This window comes from Pygocentrus nattereri, chromosome 11 (assembly GCF_015220715.1).
Source record: "Pygocentrus nattereri isolate fPygNat1 chromosome 11, fPygNat1.pri, whole genome shotgun sequence".
NCBI classification, from domain to species: domain Eukaryota; kingdom Metazoa; phylum Chordata; class Actinopteri; order Characiformes; family Serrasalmidae; genus Pygocentrus; species Pygocentrus nattereri.
In genome coordinates, this window is record NC_051221.1 from 17,876,002 (window position 1) to 17,895,405 (window position 19,404).

The 19,404-nt window shown below is 36.8% G+C and overlaps 1 protein-coding gene across 14 annotated transcripts in view; it reads left to right on the forward strand.

The window, feature by feature from the left end:
- The window catches only part of LOC108430948 (protocadherin alpha-C2-like), a 187,296-nt gene that overhangs the window by 83,793 nt on the left and 84,099 nt on the right, over positions 1–19,404 (forward strand). For all 14 annotated transcript variants that reach the window (XM_037542896.1, XM_037542897.1, XM_037542902.1 and 11 more), the window contains exon 2: positions 5,360–5,371. In XM_037542896.1, the coding sequence (XP_037398793.1) occupies positions 5,360–5,371 (12 nt within the window). The remainder of the gene's footprint in view (positions 1–5,359; positions 5,372–19,404) is intronic.

Consider the following 19,404-nt stretch of genomic DNA (forward strand, 5'->3'; position numbering starts at 1 on the left):
GGAATGTATGCTGATCTGTGCTGTTTATTTATTTATTTAGTTAGTTATCTTCAGATAGGTAGTTTAGTAAGTCTAGCAGATGTTTTGGCAAAGTGAAATATCTCTGTACTTCTGTGTCTGCATGACACCTAGCTTAAGTATATCTAACAGGGGTTGCCAGGTGTCCAGTTTTGGATCAGACAGTCTGGTTTTGAGCTCTGTCATCCAGTGAACGGTTAGTGTTTCCATTAAACTGCAATAAAGTGTTGAGTCTTGAGTCTTATAAAATTTGAGTCTTATTTCAAATGCATTTGATTTATTGAAGTAGATAAAGTGCAGTTCTTGTCCCTTCACCACGCTTCTCTGTCTTAGCCCTTGGCCTAACTGCTGTCCTAGTCTATTTTAGAGAGATCAGACAGATCTATGTGTGTAAATGGAAGTGCAAACGGAAGTCTGATGATAGTAGAACTTTTTTGAGCATGAACATGTAAGTGTAAGGAGGCAACATGCAGAAATACAGTCAGATGCTTCACTGGTCTTGCTTTCTGTTGCTGAGTCTGATGAACAGTTTTATATAAAACTGATGTAAATGAAATTAATAAAGAAGACAGTCACAACACAGCTATAATATTGCATCATAATTGTGAACATTTCTGGTGACAGGCTGATTGAGAGTTCAGCTTTTTTTTTAAATATAATTTTAGTTATTATTAAGTTAAGAATGTTTTGTATGTTGAACAACTGTTTAGCAGCACATCCCTAATGTAGCATATCTTTAACACTAATAATACGTATAAACTATTGTATTGGGTGAGGTGGTATGATCAATATGTCCACCCAAAAGTTGGAATTGAACACAAACTAGCCTGCCTTTGCCACCAGTCGCTGTGGTTTTGTCAAGCAGGCGGGCATCACTCTAACACAATGGCCCAGTCACTGATGCTAAAGTTCTGCTCTTCTCTAGCACCTCTACAGCTTTTGCTCCTCTACTGCCTGTGACAGCCTAGATAATGAACCAAATCTTCTTTATATTAATGCCTTATTTTTTTCCAAAACTGGAATTTGTGCAAGTTGCTCCATTCTAGTACACTAAAAATCTCCTTGAGCACTAATGATTCTCCCATGTGGAGAGCCTTCAGCCTGCCAAACTCTGAGTAGGTGTGATTTACAAGTCCGGTCCATGGTGTGCATACAGCAGAAATATATGACAAAGCACATCATGTCAACCTAGAGACAAACAGCACAAGATCAATTACATCCCATCACAACCAGCCTATTCAAAAACACAAACAGCACAGCATTCAACAATTAAATATGTGACTACTACAGAAGTAAGACAATGGAAATGGCACACCAATAAATACAGCCTTCAGCTACAGAGATAAAAGATTATAACAACATTTATCAAAATACATACTATAGTAGTAAGTGTACTACACTGTTAATATGAAAAACATAGCATACCATTACAAAACTCCTTTGAGGAAGCTCACCAAAATGTTTTTAACCTATTTAAACCCGAGTCCCAAATACACTTAAAATTAGCACCTCAACTGTACTAGCAGGCTGTGTTATATTTGTTGTGTTTATGAAACCTGGTGCCCAAAGTATTCGATAAAAAGAAAATTATCATTATTCATGATCATTTCGAATCATATAAAAGCAATGTAGTAATTTTGCCTAACAACAGCTATATGATTGGCCCAGTGCATTTTTCCCAGCATCCTGTTTTTTTTTTTTTTTTTTGGTGCTACTGATTGGCCAATGCCACAGTGACAACTTCTAACTGTTCTAAGTATGATTTATAAACTGAAATGATTTTTGCTTAAGTATTTAGTAGAAAAATAGTTGCGAGTGACTTCCTATCATCCATTTCAGTACTGGTTTTAAAGAGCTGGTCAAAGGGCTGTTCATTTACTTTATTAGTTCAAGTGAAGGGTATTAGATGAGCCATGGAGAGATGAGGGATCGAGTGAAATCAAAAAACAACATCAAATCCAAAAACAATGATGAATAAAGCTGTTTATAAAGCATCACGGTAAACTATTTTTAATGCCTAACATTACAAAATCAACATTTGATTTGCTGTAGTTTAGGTCAGAACTTATTCCATCTCTTGTACATGACTGCTGATAAAACTTAATCACTTTATTGAGCTAAATGGCTAGCTATTGTGCTAAAGGCTGCATGGCTAACCACTACAAAAAGAAAGGCACCATGGTTCTTCACCAAGTTTATAGTCATACAAAAAAATTACCCACTTTTTTACCCACTGCTATAAGGCTCTATAGCGAGTCTCCTTACAGCAGAGATGGTGCTGATGTCCTGCTGTCTGATCTGTACTGAACCACACCACTCTATCACCTCTCCTGTTAATACACACTGTATGTATATAAGTATCTCATATATATCATATATATCATAAGTGCTACTGACACTCTCACTGCACACTTTACACTGTAATATTGCTGCAACTCCTAGTTATGTCTGTCTATCTATCTATCTATCTATCTATCTATCTATCTATCTATCTATCTATCTATCTATCTATCTATCTATCTAAATATTATGCATGCTATGTTCTCAATAATTACCAGGCTAACCTGATGAAAGCCTGTGTAACATGATTGTGATGCACACCCAAGTGGCAAGTGGGTGAGGGCACATTAAAATAAAAAATAAAAAAATAATTGAAATGCTGCAATTATGTTTGCATTTCATTCAAACCAGGAGGTGTGTAAGTGGTGATAGAGATATACTGTGTATAATAGCATACACACGGTCATGCACTACTCATCTGACACAGAAAATGTGTTAATATGATTCATGTTCTGTTACTCATATAAACTGAGGTTAAAAAAAAAGTTGAAACAAAGAAGGTGAAACATAAAGTGACCTACTGCCTTTCAAAGGCACTCTCATGTTTGTTGATTTCACAGGCGTGAAATCCTTTGACCTTTTTCAGATTCAACCAAGTGCGTGTGCAGTATTTTAGCTGGCTGCATCCACGGGTAGCCATTGTTGTCAGTCTCAGGTGTGTTGGTGTTAATCTGGTTGTGATTGTCCCAGTGGTGATGCTGGATGAAGAGTGGTTGGATTAGGCCCGTCAGCATAACCGTGGGAGACTGTAATCCCGCTCTGAGTCTTCTAATGGGATTATAGTGGAGTCTCATCATCTTTATAGCAGCATGAAAAGGAGGCAGAGAACTTAGCCCCGTACACAAAGAGCTCTGCTGTTCAGTCATACACACACACACACTTATAGTGCATCACATCAGGAGCTGCTGAGAGCTGACACACTTTCACTCGTTTTCATCTCCCTGGTTCTTCCTCTTCCTTTACTACTTAATTGGGTTTTTTTCCCACACCCCCTCCTTATGTCTTTTAAGTCTATAATCCATGTTAAATTCCCACTCATCCTATCTCTGTTCTTTCTAATTTTGCTTTTCTCAATCACAAAATTTGTGAATCTTTGTTTCTTCATTGCCTGTTAGTCTTTATTTGGGTCATATTCCATTATCCACTCCCACCCTATTTCTATTCACTATGCAATCTATTTTTTCACAGTGATCCTCCTCCTTATCTGATGGTCTCTCATCCTCACTCTCTCTATTCAACAATAACCACCATCCTATAAGCAGGAATAAAATACAACACCAGTGTCTGTATCTCTTGCAGTTTTCAGTGTTTATTGCTCAATATGCTTGTATCAGTAAATGGATTTGGATTTTAAGTGGATATGGGTGTGGTTTAAACCATACGTGGGTGTGGACCGTTGCATGCTTTACATGTTACTTGGAAGGCTGTTTTAAATTTTGGTTTAGTTGTACACATCTATGGGGTTATTTTGGAGATTAATAAGAATTGATTTGGGCTGGTTAGTAAGACAGTTGGTACAGAGCTATGGGGTTATTTTGGAGATTGGTGAAGGTATATTTAGAGTTTGTTGGCAGGACATTTATTATAGAATTGTGGTTTTACTTTCGAGATTAATGAAACTGTAGAGCTGGTTAGCCAGACAGTTGATGTTGACCTGTGGGATTATTTTGGAGATTGATGTTTGTTTGCAGAGCAGTTGGTGTATAATGTATGGTCTTATTTTACACATTAATAAATAATGTTTTCTATGTTTAGAGCTTGTTAGCAGGACAATTCATATATAAGTATAGTATTATTTTAGAGATCAATCAACTGAATGTGCAATACATGTCTCCAGGACTGGGGTTATGAGACTTTCCTGAGGAACTCATTAAAATTAGGAACACACTCCCAAATGTGTTTGGATGATCTTGTGGAGTTTTGATTTAAGTAGTTTAGGTTGAGTTTTCTACTCCTCTATTTGCTGTAAGTCTGCTGATACCAGTGCTCTGGTGGTGCTCTGAAATAAGGTCATGAGCTATTTTTAAATTAAAAAATATGTTAAAAGTTGTAAAAGATTATATATTTGCCAGCTGACTTTTCCTCAAGTATGAAACTCCAGACTGTGGCAGGAGCATGGAAGTATTACTAGATCCAATGTTGCCATGCCTCACCATAATCATGGGAACAAATCAATACATAAGCTATAAAGCTTTTGTACATTTTATTAGGCTAAACTACGCAACATAAATTTAATGAACATGCAAGGTGACCACAGACCACACATTTCCCCTTGTGGCGGGTATCTTTCCTTTAAACGCTTTCAGTTTTCATAGTCAGACTGTATGGTAACGGTTTTCAATACAGAGCTATCAGAAGGTAGACATTTGCAAATGTTTAACAAGCATATACTAACAATCGGCTATGTTTAACAGCAAGTCAAACATGGAGCCACTGGCGTAAAACTAATGCCTAAGTTTGAAGCTGCCCACTTGAGGCCTACCAGAACACATATTAGTCTGCTAGATCAAAGCTATTAGTTAAGTTAGCAACTTGTTTGAATTTGATTTACATGAATTGACAGTAATGATATTGTATTTCATTTTCAAATAAAATATATTATTGTGCAATTAATAACTTTTTTCCAGATTGTGTTGTCTAACTTATTTGAATGCAAAAAACAAAAGCAAACACTTTTCATGTATTTTTTGTATAACAATTATTTCACATGTTTATTCATATGAAGCATATTCATATGAAGGCAGTGAGAAGATCTGAGATACAAAGACATGTGTCCAACATAAATGAAACTGTCTCAGCAATTGCACCTAGCTGGGCAGCTTTTACTTCCCCATGCCTTTATCTCTTTCTTCTGCATGTGTATGCATATGTGATTGGAAGAGAGAGAGGCTGTAAATTGCAGTACAATATAAAGCTGATTTTCATTGTGCCATGTGTATAAAATGACAAGCAAAAATAACCATATCATTTTTTCTTTTTTCTTTTCCCCATGCATCCACAGAGTACCTTGAAGGTAAGAAAGCTTCATCAATGATTTTTTTAAATTGTGTATTTATCTAAATACTCTAACTACTCCCTGTACATCCTGTCCTGATTCCTGCAGTACCATTTACAAAACAGTCCTTACTTGTGTCCAAACTTATTTGATCTAGAAGACTTTTTTGACTTTCTTTCCATAAAGATTATGCTTGGTTCATTTTGAAGTGTCTTCCACCATGATCGTTCTTGGCCCTTGGCCCTTTATTCCTTCTCTTTCTTGGGCCTTGGGCCTTTCTTTTCTTACTGCTTAACTGCTGAATCCTATACGTATACATCTGTCTTCTTCACTATGAACATGTTAGACAACATTAAACATTTATTAATATTGTATTTTATTCCCACCACATTGCATTTTGTCTGTAAAATAGTATTTGCTTTTTCTATCCATGGAGTCAAGATGCTTTATATTTGGACACCCTTTGCTATGAAACATCATATTTAAACAAAAACAAACTATGCTGCAGAAAGCTTTGAGTATTGTAATATCTTTTCAATGCAATATATATTGCTTTGCAAAAGCATGTAGTAGTTTGGGCTTTGTGTCAATAGTTTTAAAGACCTACCTGTAATGTGCAATATGATTTTGGGTGTGAGTTGAGAATAAGCCCTTGTCTTTTTTCTTAGTCCCATATGAAAGTACCCTTTAGAGGATTTAAAATTAGGAGCACTGTGAGATGCATGAGTTAGGATGGAATGTGCTTAGAACATTCCTATTAAGATTTGATGTTGAGTGGAATATTGTGTTCTGTCCTTGTGCTCAGGGATTTTCAGAGAGAGAAAGAGAGAGAGAAAGGGAGGAGAAGAAAATAGAGTTTTAGAGATGGGTCAGGGTAATAATCTTAAGAGAATCTATTTCTAAAATGGAAACTATCAGGAAAAAAAACTTGTTAACTGTGATAAAAATAGAATTTTTCAAAACCACTGAAATTATATAAAAACTTTAATGTCCACTGCAACATTAACGGTAATAAAAAATTCAGAAATGAAAGAATTATGGAGAATTTTTTTTCCTACATTTTCAGTGCATGACGTTTAGGTGGTTGGATCTTAAAGGAAAGCTTGCAACCCAGCTGAGACACATAGCTGAGTCTAACATTGTGCTAATTTAGAAATGAAACTGTCAGTTTAAGTATATACCATGTATAAAAATAATGTTTTTGAGTTGTAATAAATCTCACTAACAGTGAATAGTTGCATTTTTGTTATCCTCCATGATCAAATATTTACCAGCACAGCTTTCATCAAAATACTAAAATTTAAAACTGAAACTATATTATACTACCTGTTCAGAAAATAGGAACAAAACAAAAATGATTAAGGCACTGTTTAAACTAACAGAAAGTAAACTCAAATTAAAACTTTAATAATCAGGTCTATGCCACACACATGAAATTATTTCTATTCACACACACACAGACACACACTCAGATAGGTATGACATTTTGAGTACAGACCAAAGTGGTGCAGGTCACTGTTTAGAGAGAGAATACATTGTAGGCAGTGATGTCTTCACTGTAGGTCACTGGTTCCCACAGTAGGCCACTGGGGTACTTGCGTGCATGTGATCAGTGTAGCTTTGTGTGTGTGTGTGTGTGTGTGTGTGTGTGTGTGTGTGTGTGTGTGTGTGTGTGTGTGTGTGTGTGTTTGTGGGTGGGTGTGTATGTATATGGGTAAACAATACAAACCTACTCTCCATAGGTCAGCTCACTGTAGGGCTTATTGACATGGTACCACTTACAGCACAATTACTCCACATCATCAGTGTTGCTATCAGAGTGGCTGCATTCAGTGATGTGTCTCTTTGCAACAGAATAGCAATGCTGAACAAATACATTATATTAGTGTGATAAAAATGGTGATAAATTTAGTTAAACCTGATTTTAGACCACTTTATTGTCAGTACAAGATCAGACATCAGTGTCTTGTCTGAGCAGACCAAAATCAACATGAAAGACAGACATATAATTAGATTCTGCTGTCTAAATGTAGCTCTAAAGGTGTTTTTCACTGGAGCTTCTGTGTTTGTTATGAATAGCTGGCATTATTGGTGTCATAGCTGTAGCTGTTGGCAGGTGTACTGTGTGATATGATCATAAGGCGGGTCTGGAATGTGTAATGATAATAATCTAACAGTGTTATTGCTGTCAGGATTAGCCCGTGCTGCAGTGCAGTGGTGGATCATTCAGATAGTTTTGTTATCTCTCAGCCTTTAGAAAGCTGCTTTTTTCATTTCCTCAGACAGTTTCAGCAGGAGTGCTTTGTCTGTCTGTTTTGGGAAGAGAGGGAGAGATAGAGAGACAGCAGATCCTCACAGGAACCCTTTGTTTCAAAACTGACTCTTGAAGGAAAATCTCCTCCTGGTGGTGAAAAGTTGCATGTGATCTTGCTTTTCTGCTTTATGTGTGTGGTGCTGGGTGTTCAAATAGAGAGTTTGTCAATGATGTGTTCCTTCTTTTTCATATTGTTGTTTCAGAATCGAATAGGGTTAGTAGGTGATGACCTATTTACTGTAGCTCCAATTCCACACCACTATATATTCACTGTACACATCACAATCTCATCCATCTACACGTCATTACATCTGAGACCTGTCAGTGTGAATCTCTGTGTATGTATGGGTGTGGAACTGTGTGGGGGAGGGCTCTTGATTTATCTATCTTATCTCCTTGTAGTACACATTCTCCTTGCTCCTGATTTCACTGTCATCAACCATGACTAATAAATCAGTCCAGAAAAAAGGGTCGGTGATGTGAATCACTAGCGTCTGGGCGTCTTTACAATGCCCCATTGGAAAATTCCCCCTTGGGAATGTGACTGACATAAATCTGGTGCAATCTGTCTTTTTCTCTCTCTCTGTCATGACGCCCACCCGAGAACATCCAATAGCAGAGCCTCCGGCTGCACTCGGCAACACATTAGCCAATCACAGAGCTGGGAGCATCTGACGGATGTTTAGCTGACCAAATAGGATTGTTATCGGGTGTTCCAGTGTCCAGTGCGTGGCAAATCAGATGGTGTGGTCAGTTCAGCATTTGCCCTCACTGCAGATGCAGACTGCTGTGTTCCAAGCTGATTTAATCTCATCACGCAGAAAGCCAGCTTATGGGATTGGATAGAAATGTGTTACTAGTAATGCATTCTCATTTGTATACTGCGACAGGCATATGCAGATCTTTCTTTCTCTCTTTGCCTTTCTCTCTCATACTGAGAATCATTTAAAATGAAGCGCACACACACACACACACACACACACAGACACACAGACACACAGACACACAGGCACACACACACACACACACACACACACAGACACACACACACACACACACACACACACACACACACACACACAGAGACAGACACACACACACACATACAGTCTTAAACATTAAAACGTAACCAACTATATTCCTAGACATTATCACAGGTTTCCCATCTTAATTTTGGAGCTTATGGTCAATAAATCTTATTAGCTGGAAATGATAGCACTCAGTAAAATAAGCAGTATTTGTGTTGTTGACACTACAGTAAAGACCAGTGGGAAAATGTTAGAGTGTTTGTCAAAGATTAGTATGTGTGATGTTTATCCAAAATCCTTATTATTTAAATAATGTAAAATTTAGCAGTTGTGTCAAAAGATCACATCTTTTATGTTTCCAGTCAAAAATGGTTATATAGTTAACTAATTACTAACTTTCAAACATTGCTATCTATCTATCTATCTATCTATCTATCTATCTATCTATCTATCTATCTATCTATCTATCTATCTATCTATATTTATATGCCTTGTACATATATTATGCTTTTTTTATATACGATATGGTGCAGAGCTGGCCCTTCTTTCTTTTGTATGTTTGTTGTGGGGTGGGTTGGGTAGCTATTGTGGAGGTAAAAATACTCAAGCTTTGGGGATCAACATCACTGACACAAAATCTTTTCACAAGAGCTTTCAATTTGATGTCATTGATTAATAACATTTTATCATTTTATATTTATTTAGGTGACACCAGGCTTTTGTTTAGACATATCTGTATTTCATTTTACTGCATTTATATCCCTATAGTAATAGGTATTATTTGTCTCTGTAATGCTAAAAGTAGCTTTAGTTCTGTTTTACAAATGTAAAATGTATTGACACCAGCAGATAGTTCAGTTGTTAAAAGTTAAAAAGTTAAATCGGTGCATCCCCAGCTCTCTCTCTCTCTCTCTCTCTCTCTCTCTCTCTCTCTTTCTGTGTGTGTGTGTGTGTGTGTGTGTGTGTGTGTGTGTGTGTGTGAGTGTGAGAGAGAGAGAGAGAGTATTGAATTCTGCATTGATGGAAAAATTGCTGTAGATGGTTCTTTATACAGTAGAACCATTTTGAAAAGGGTTATATATAGAACCAAAAAGTGCTCTTCTTGTTGTTACAAGCTTGACATCAATAACATAACCATTTGAGGTGCTATATAGAACCCTTTCTCAAAATATAGAAACAAAAATATAGAACAATAATAACCATTTCATGATGCTATAAAGAACCATTTTCTTTAAAGAAGACCCCTACAAGCACTGTCTTTTTAAAGAGTGTAGCCAATCCCATTAATTTCTTCTGTTGGTCAGATCTGACAGAGGATACCACAGAAGATATATATTTTTTTAAATTATACACATAAAAAGCTGTCAAATTCATGTAAATCTGTCAAATTTCACAAGAACAAAACCAGGATGTTAAAGGACAATGGGCCTCTGTTACAAACCATACTTAAGAAGCAATTTCATCTTAAAACCAAATTACACATTTTTATGAAGATTCTGACATTCACTAGTACATTCTTATTTGGGAATCTATGCACACTCAACAGCACAAAGGTGTGAACAGTTGTATGGTTTAAAAACACATCATGATGTAAACTTTTCTTAGGACATTTCTCAAAAACAAACTTAAGAAAAACCTTAAGGAGATATTGGTGAATGAGGCCCACTTTATTTAAAATATTCTTCAGGGAACAAAAAGTGGTTCTTCTTTGGCATTGCTCTCTCTCTCTCTCTCTCTCTCTCTCTCTCTCTCTCTCTCTCTCTCTCTCTCTCTCTCTGTCTCTGTCACCCACACACACAACCTTTCTAGCTGCCTGCAGCAAAGTTTCCTTCCCAATAAATTTCAAATTAGCCTTTTCTATGCATAAAACACTGCTGAGTCTCGAGTTCACATGAATCATTTGTTCCCATGCGAGTCATTTGCTTTGGGTTATTTTGGAAGCTGATTTAGGATCTTTGTGTCTTGTTTTTGTTGTGCTACAGCAATGCAGAGCGGATTTAGGAGAGAATGGGCTCCAATGTGCTCTCTTTGTGGCTGACATGATAAGACCATGGTTCTCAGGCGATTAAAACTAAAAACAGTCCTTGAAGTAGAGTGGGACTCCATTCCTTTCTCACACGTGTATCTAGTGTTTGAGCTTTATTTTCCTATGCCTTTGATCTTGCTTGTTAAACCTCCATGCTTTGATCATGGTTGCTAATCCAGCGGACAATAAAACTAAATTGAGGACAGTATGGAGCATGAAGGTCTGTTAGTGAAGAAAATGCAGGTCCTCAACATAGGCAAGGAGCACAAATTTGTATTGAGGTTTGAGGGAAGAAACACAAGTGCATTTGTGTGTATATGAGAGTGTGTGTTATTACATTTTCATGACAAAACTCTCCTGACCTCAATGAAAATTGACCTCAATGAAATCGGGCATGACCTACAATAGCACCTTTTTTTTGTTAACAAAAGCTCAATGTGTCATTTTTTTAGAACTCCTGAGGTAAAACTGTTTCTTTGGGTGTATGTATATATATATATATATATATATATATATATATATATATATATAGGTAGGTAGGTAATTATACAGGAGAAACAAAACATTTGTAAATTTTAATGTAAGTTAATGTAGCACGTTTACACTACATTATATTTCTATTGGTCAATTCATCATATTTTATTACACAGCATGAGGCAGCTGATGTTTTTCATTTCATATTATAAATGAAAAACTAAATTGATATACAATGTTTTGTTCTGACAGCAAAGATATATTTATATGTTGGTATCTTACCTCTTGTCCTGACATTGTTTAACAACAAATGTTTGTGTGCATGTGCCATGTTTCAATGTCCCTCTTCCTGTAAACCTATTTGTGCTCTACTTTTAGGAGCACAGGGATCTGAGCACAGATTTAGAAATAAATGATTAAACATTTGTTAGATTCAAATTCATGCAGAGATTTATGTTTCTTAAGATGTATGCTGGTGTGTGTGTTCTAATCTCATCTGCTCATTTACAAGACAGCATATGGCAGTGCTAGTTTCTTTTCATTAAAAATACATTAAAAGAATATGAAATGTATTAGCTGAAATTATAACATGTTACACTTCATCTGTGGTATGCCATCATCTGCATACTGATAAATCTAGCATGGCTAAGTAGGCTGACAGTATGGCGAAGAAGTTGGAAATGAAAGGATATCTGGACGTGGATTTAAATAAGTTAGAAAAATATTAGTATTATCCTCAAATTGATTTGGCTTTCTTGACATAGAGCTTAGTAAGTGGAGCAGTCAAATTGGTTCAAGCTCTTGGAGTTGCTCGGTGATTCTGGTATCAAACAGCAGGGTACACAGCAGTGTGCCACAGTGAGTGTTTCTTGTTTACTGGCTAGCGAGGATCATTCCTAATCCTAAATTCTGAGTCTTAATAAGATGTCACCAGTGCTGTAAAGTCTTGGTATCTTGGTGTTAATCTTTGTGTAGTAAGATCGATTGCATCAAAGCCCAAACAAATTGTTCTTGATTATATGCTGTTTATAGCAATGAAGGCGATTGTACAGCATGCAGCACAGAAAGAAACTGTAGAGTAGGGCTTACCAACCCTGGTCCTGGACATCTACCTTCCATTTGAGCCAGAGTCTGCCACATCTGCTGTAGCTATTTAACCTCATCTAAAACCCTTGATTGGCTGAATTGGATGCTTTAGTTAGGTCAGTGGAGGGCAGCATGTTACTCTGCAGGGCGATATATTTCCAGTAGGATGGTTGTTGACCACTGCTGTAAATCTGTAGGTAAGTTGATTACCACTGCCTTGGAGGGCCTAGGTGAGGCCTGCAAGAGGCTACAGATTAGGCTGTTGTATGTTCTCTGTATTTCTATGTAGAGTTTTCAGAGCATTCTCTGATTGATTTTATAGTATGCAGTCAAGACTGTTCAAATGCATGAGAAAACTATATTAGAGAAACATGAGAAAAATGCATGAAAAAACTTATTAGTCACCTTTAACTAGTCAATTATTACAAAAGACTGCAAGCTGTCATTGATGCTCAAGTGGGCAACATGAAATATTAAAAACCAAGGAACTTGATGCTCAATAGCAACATCATGTAGTGATGTAACTACTGGGTGGGCGGGGGTGGGGGTAGGGGGGTGTACGGCAATCAGACTGAGGCCCATAGTAGAGGGGAGCCCACAGCACCTAAGCCCCCAATTTTTTTTTTTTTCCAGGCTCGGGCATTGGTAGTGTGGGGAGATTTTTCACCGATAACCTGACTAGTTGGTTAGACTGTCCAGGCCAGTTCCTTTAAAGTTGAATGAAACTAGAGCATAGCAGAGCCCCATTCATTAAGATGTCAACAGACATGAGATGAGATGATCTTATTTGTAACCTTTTGGTGCATACACATGTACATTTGTAGTTTTTGCTCAGGGAGATTAAAGGTATCACTGAGTTTAACTTCACATTTCCAAGGATTTAAAATATTATATGGAATGAAACGTTATTTACACTGGAAAGCTTAAGTGACTAAGCTGATCATGGTACTTCATGGATGGGTATCGTTGTTAGGTAGGCTGTTTGGTGTCACATTATACATTCATACAGTTTAATAGTTTGGAATCACATCTTATTGTAAATAATCAAGAACATTTATAATATACATACTACTGTGCAAAGGTCTCTGGTATCTGAGAAAATGACATATAAAGCTACTTATTTGGGCAGAAAGTGTTTATTTGTTCCCAAAACATTAACAGTAGTTTAAATATAAATAAACAAGCAGTCCATTGTAATTTGATGTATGTTAGTTTAACCATTTCCCTAAGCTCTTCTTAAGTAATTACAGTATTTACAGATACTATCCAATATCTGTTTATCTGTTCAATTTTATATTAATTTAATAGAGTTGTGCTGTTGATAGAATCCATGTGATGGCTAGAGTGCAGCAAGAAGTCAGGAACTGTGTTCCTCTAACTGTTTTCATCTAACCTACATGAGAAGTAACTTCACTGACATATAATATGTAGCAATCCCAAAAAGTAGTTTATCAAACATGTGACATTAGATGCTAGTGGGCGGAGTGGCATGCCTTGAGCAAAAGCTTTTGTAAGACATAACATAATAGACATGCAAATTACATTCATGATTTTTTTTCTTTTTTCATTTAAAATATCTTTCATATGGGGGCCTTTTTTCACTGGGGCCTATACTATTTTAGTTATGCCACTGACATCACGTTAGAGGACAGTAAGTATAGCCATGATCACCACAGCTTCTCGGTAGGTTAGCTTTCTTTGAACATTTGACTAGCTGCTAAATTACGTTGTTTTTGCTTAGTGGTAGAGCTGGGTAAAGACTGGACAGGCCAAGAACAGGTGGCTGTTTTATTTTGTCCCTATAGCCACCTGGCATTGGGCTGGCTACTGTTACCTAGTTAAAAAGCTAGCTTGAATAAGCCTGAACGGTTTGCCCCCCCTCCAGCATTTTTTAGCCCTTCGGCTTGTGTTAGTCTTAATGAAGCTCCACATGCAGCACCCTTGGTTATGGCTTTCTGCCCAAACAGATCAACCTCCATGATTAAGATGTGAAGGAGTTGTGAGCATGTGTGAGCTTGTAATTAAAGTGATAAGCAGTAGGAAATGGCAGTATGAGATCCAGGTGACCTACAGCGTTTGTGAACTCACTTGTGTTTGACTGTTATGATTATGCTTGACTGCTTGCCTGCATGACTGTGAATGTGTGCCCATTCAGGCAAATGCTGTTTTGTTTACTCTTATATATGTAAATCTGAGGCACAAGGCACAAACAAGCAGAGGACACTGTAGCTTTGCCAGGGTTAAAAAAAGACAGGCCAAAATCCTGTGATGAGTCAGTTGCAAGATACGGAATAATAAGGATAAGGAATGCCACTCTCACACTCTGCCTCTTGTTTTGTGCAAGTTAGAGCTGACAACATTAGAGTATGTTGATTACAAGGAGAGAAGCTGATGTAGTATTTTTACTCTAGACATTTCTTTTGCCACTGCAACTTTTTTGTCCTTACAGGGGAAATTATATTTGCAGCTAAGACAACTAAGTTAAACCACATTTAAGGCAACAACTACATTATATTATGACCCAAGACAAACATAGTCTATCCACATTTTATGAGAATCAATGCAGGGATAGTGACAATACTACCCAATCAGCAGTGACAAGTTCTCAGCTGCCCTTAGAACATCTCTGGTTTGGCCTCAGACTAAACTGTCTACTATGTTTAATTCTGAAAGAGATGCTACAAAACTCTGAGTGACTTTGACTTCGAGTGAATTAAGTGATAATGCAAAGCTTATAATGCATTTTTTATTTGGACCACTCATAACACTGAGAGAGAGAGTCGGGGGGGGGGGGGGGGGGGGGGGGGGGGTTATATATTTTTAGCTTTATTTGTCACCTTAGTCATGACCTTGCTTACAATCTTAAGGGGCAGAATATGTAAAGGTCCTCTCCTTGTATTTGGGATTTCTGTGTACATGTGGATAACTGCTTGAGTTTATATGAATGGTTGAAAAAAGGGCATTGGAACAGTGAAACATAAAATTTACACAATTATCAACTTGTTCTGGGTACAGTTGGTTTGCCAAGATGTGTTTTCTGTTCAAATTTTGTTTCTGTAGTTTAGCGCTAGAGCTACAAGGGATAGTAATGTTTACACCAGGTGTTGATAGTCATTCAAATCTTTTTTGATTAATACATCCTCAAAACTTCTTCCAGCCTGCTAAAACAGAATTAAGGCCTTCATTAAGACAAATCAGACTTGTTGATGTTTTAGAACACAATATGAGTGGAACTATAAAAATGAACAAAACTTCATCATGTAAGTCTTTGTGACTTTAATGAAGACCTGGATTTAGTCTGAGCAGCTTTTGAGAAGTTTTGAGGACATATTTCAAGTCAGAGATGGCAACAAGTCAATAAGTTGCAAGTAAAAAGTAAGTCCCAAGTCTTGACACTTGTGTCCCTTGGTAAGTCTCAAGACAAGATAGTCAGGTCTTAATTCAAGTCTTGAGCCAGTGCTGGCAAGTTTCAAATCGGGTCCCAAGTCATCGTAGGCAGGTCTTAAACAAACCAGTATGCATTCTTCAAGGCCATTTCAACTCAGAACACAAATATAATGGAAAGAGTAGAACAGCCTTTTAATGATTATGTGTGGCTGTATATTAATTTTCAATTATTTATCCTTATCTATTATGCTATGACAAGAAGATGTATAAGGATAGCCTTTTTTTGTGCACAGAACATTAGAATCTAGACACACAGCAATAGATCAGCAGATATATATTTATTTTAAAAACAAAATTAAAAAACACCTGTGAATTTAGATGTCTGAATATGAATGGTTATCTGTGCAATCCAGAAACATTAGGAATTTATTTCTGGGTCTTCAGGCCAGGCAGTAACCGTTTGAATGAGCTGTAGTCCAGATGAGGTACATGTTGGCTGCGTGGCTGAGCTAAAAGGTCAGCCTCTTGGTGGGGGAGGTGATGCTAGTCATACTGGCTCTGTCTCTCTCTATCTGCTGCTGTAGTGGCACATAACCACATGAGCTGACCTACTCTCCGGCATGTGTTTACATGTGAGGAGAGAGGGGGAGGCAGGCAGGGGGCATGACAATGACAGAGGAACTATGCTTTGTCAATTCTAAATCTGTAAATGTTTAAATCTGTGGACATAAGGTTACCATTTATACTTCATTATATTTTTTTCTCTGTTTCCACATTCTGATTGTTATAAATAGAGATTTTTCTGTGGTCAAAAATGTCAAGAAGTAGTTCAAAGAATTGAGAAGTAGATCAGCTTTGAATGGTGTGTATGGTAGAGGCAAGGATTCAGAGCTTTACAGCTTCATGTCTGTCTTGCTTTGGGAGAGTAAACAGGGTCTCACCAGCCGCCCTCTCCTACTATAAGGAGGTTTCTATGGCAACAGAATGGCTCAGCCAAGGAAGAGAGGGGGATCTGCCGCCTGCTAGCAGCACCCCTCCCCCTCCACACATGCATACACACACACATGTGTCTCTACCCTTTATTTCCCATAAATCATGTGGTAATACTCTATATGTCTAAAATGCTATGAAGCATGCAATAAATATATCAATCAATATATTAATATAAAATATCAATCAACCTTTATTTTGACTAGAAGTATATTGAGAGTGACCCTGATAAATATGTGTAAAAAAAAAAAAAATCAAGTAAAAGGAGCAAGACTATCAAAATGAAGTGCTCCAATACAACTACTAAGAACAAGTAAAAAAATAACAGTAAAAATAAATTTAAAAATACATCTGAAAATGATGAGAAGTAAGAACGTTGTCAAATCTAAACAGCAATTAAAATAATTTAGACATAAATTAATAGACCTTGCTATTACCACACATTATACTTGAACAATTCCCCCTTTTCTCCTTTTTATTATCCTTTAAGTTTTCTAATGCTATTTCTGATCTGTTTTCACTTATTTGTTTTATATTTTGCTCTTGTTATTTCTTAACATGTGACTCACAAGGTTTTTTCTTTGTGTATGTTATGCAAAGCACCTTTCGTTGCACCTATAAATCTATCTAGAAATATTTGGGAAACAAAGAAAACCCACAACCACCCCCCCCATACACACACACACACACACACACACACACACACACACACACACACACACACACACACACACACACACACACACACACACACAAACAAAGAAAGCCCAGAAAGCACATCCTTTGGCCACACCCTTGGCTTACAGATGTAATCAAACACATCACACACACAGGCTATACAAGTACCCCCTCTGGTGTTTGCAGCCCTCTTACACATCCTCAAGTGTCACATAAATTGTATACCCACATATGCAAAAATTAACAAATAAACATGTTTAGGCTTTAAATCTAAGCATAAAAAACTCTAATATATTCATCAGAGAGACTTATCCCTCATGACTGTTAACTCTGCATTTAACCAACATTATTTATTTACAGCACTCTATTAATAGACCCTCTGGATGTGCAACTTCAAAAGCTGTGTGAACGTGAGGGAAACAACAGAAGTGTTTTTGTGTGTTTATCTGATTAAACATTCTGGGCATGTGTATGCAGATGTACAGGAGAGGGTCCACATGTCTGTAAATGTGTGTGTGTGTGTGCAGTTGTACCCTTCCTGCAGTGCCTCGCCCATTCCAACCAGTACAAATCAATTCTGTTCCTGTTCTGCAGGACCTACTGAGCATGCCCAGAAATGTATGGCTCTATGACTGTATAAGCTTTATTAAGTAGCTCATTTTACACCCAAAGGCTTATACACACACTCACATACATGCACTCAGACAATCAGTTCTCAGAGACAATCTCACACTACACCTACAAACTATTTACAGATCAATGGATGCTCTTCGTCAGATGGTACAGTCTCTTTTCTCTGCAGTGCAGAAGAGTCACAGTGGGATGAATCCATATGAGAAACCCATACCTCAGCACTTTGCCTGCTTTTACAGAACCACTTAACTTGGGGAGGGATGTGTTTGCTAAGCAGAGGTACAGTCTATGTAGTCTATGTGATATGAAGGTATACTGCATATGCTCACAGCAAAACCACTGGAAGTCTGATTATAAATTATAAATTGTAATAAGCTAAAAAAGGGAGGAAACTGATGAAATAATTCATTAGTTGGTAAGTTGGTAATGGTTAATTGACCTTTGTATAGGACATTCATAGCATCATAGTATACCTGAGTAGTGCTTACCACTAAAATGTCAATCAAAAGACGTTAAGCAAGGGCATGTTAGCAAAAGAAAAAAAGTTATCCTCACAAATCTAAGTTATCTTATTACTCAGGAAATATCAGGAAACCATTAACTTCAAATTGCAAACATAACTAAAACATTAAGTTGAAACAAACCAAACCAACCAGTATTTTGAAGGGAAAACACAGGGAGGTTATTTACCTGTAATATAAAACAAGAAGAAAAGTTTCTTATGAGGTTTAAGCGTGTATTAAAATAATCAAATTAAATAAAGATAAAATTTGAGGTACTCCAAATTCAGGGCCCAAAGGTAAAACAACCCAAAGGTAGATACATATCAGTTAGGTTACTGTGCTTTTTCAGTAAAGTGATCAATTACTTTTTACAATGTATTCACTTAAAAAAATACATTTATGATATTTGGCCATTACCACAATTAAATATGAAATTTAGACATAACAACAAATAAAACACTGAAATGTACTTTTGAACAGTTATAGACATAAAACTAAAATTTGTCTCCTCTTGAAGTTTGCTAACCAATTGGAAACAAAACTTTAACGTGTTCAGTGCGCAGTGGTGGACAGTAACTAAGTAAATGTAATTCGTTACTGTACTTAAGTAGTTTTTTCTGTATCTGTACTTTACTTGAGTATTTCCATTTTAGGTGACATTTTACTTTCACTCCACTACATTTCAAAGTCAAATATCTCACTTTTTACTCAACTACATTTTCAGAAATCTGTTGTTCCTTTTGGTTTCTGTGTGTATAAAAACGTAACATGTCAAAACAAAAGAAACGCAAAGCAAGAGCACCATTGATGGAACTAATCTAACTTTGTGTAAATAGAGCACAATATAGAAATATGTAAACATATGCAGTCGTGACTGGCATGTTTCTTTTTTCTGAATTCATAAAAACACTTTCATTTTATAGTAAATTAGT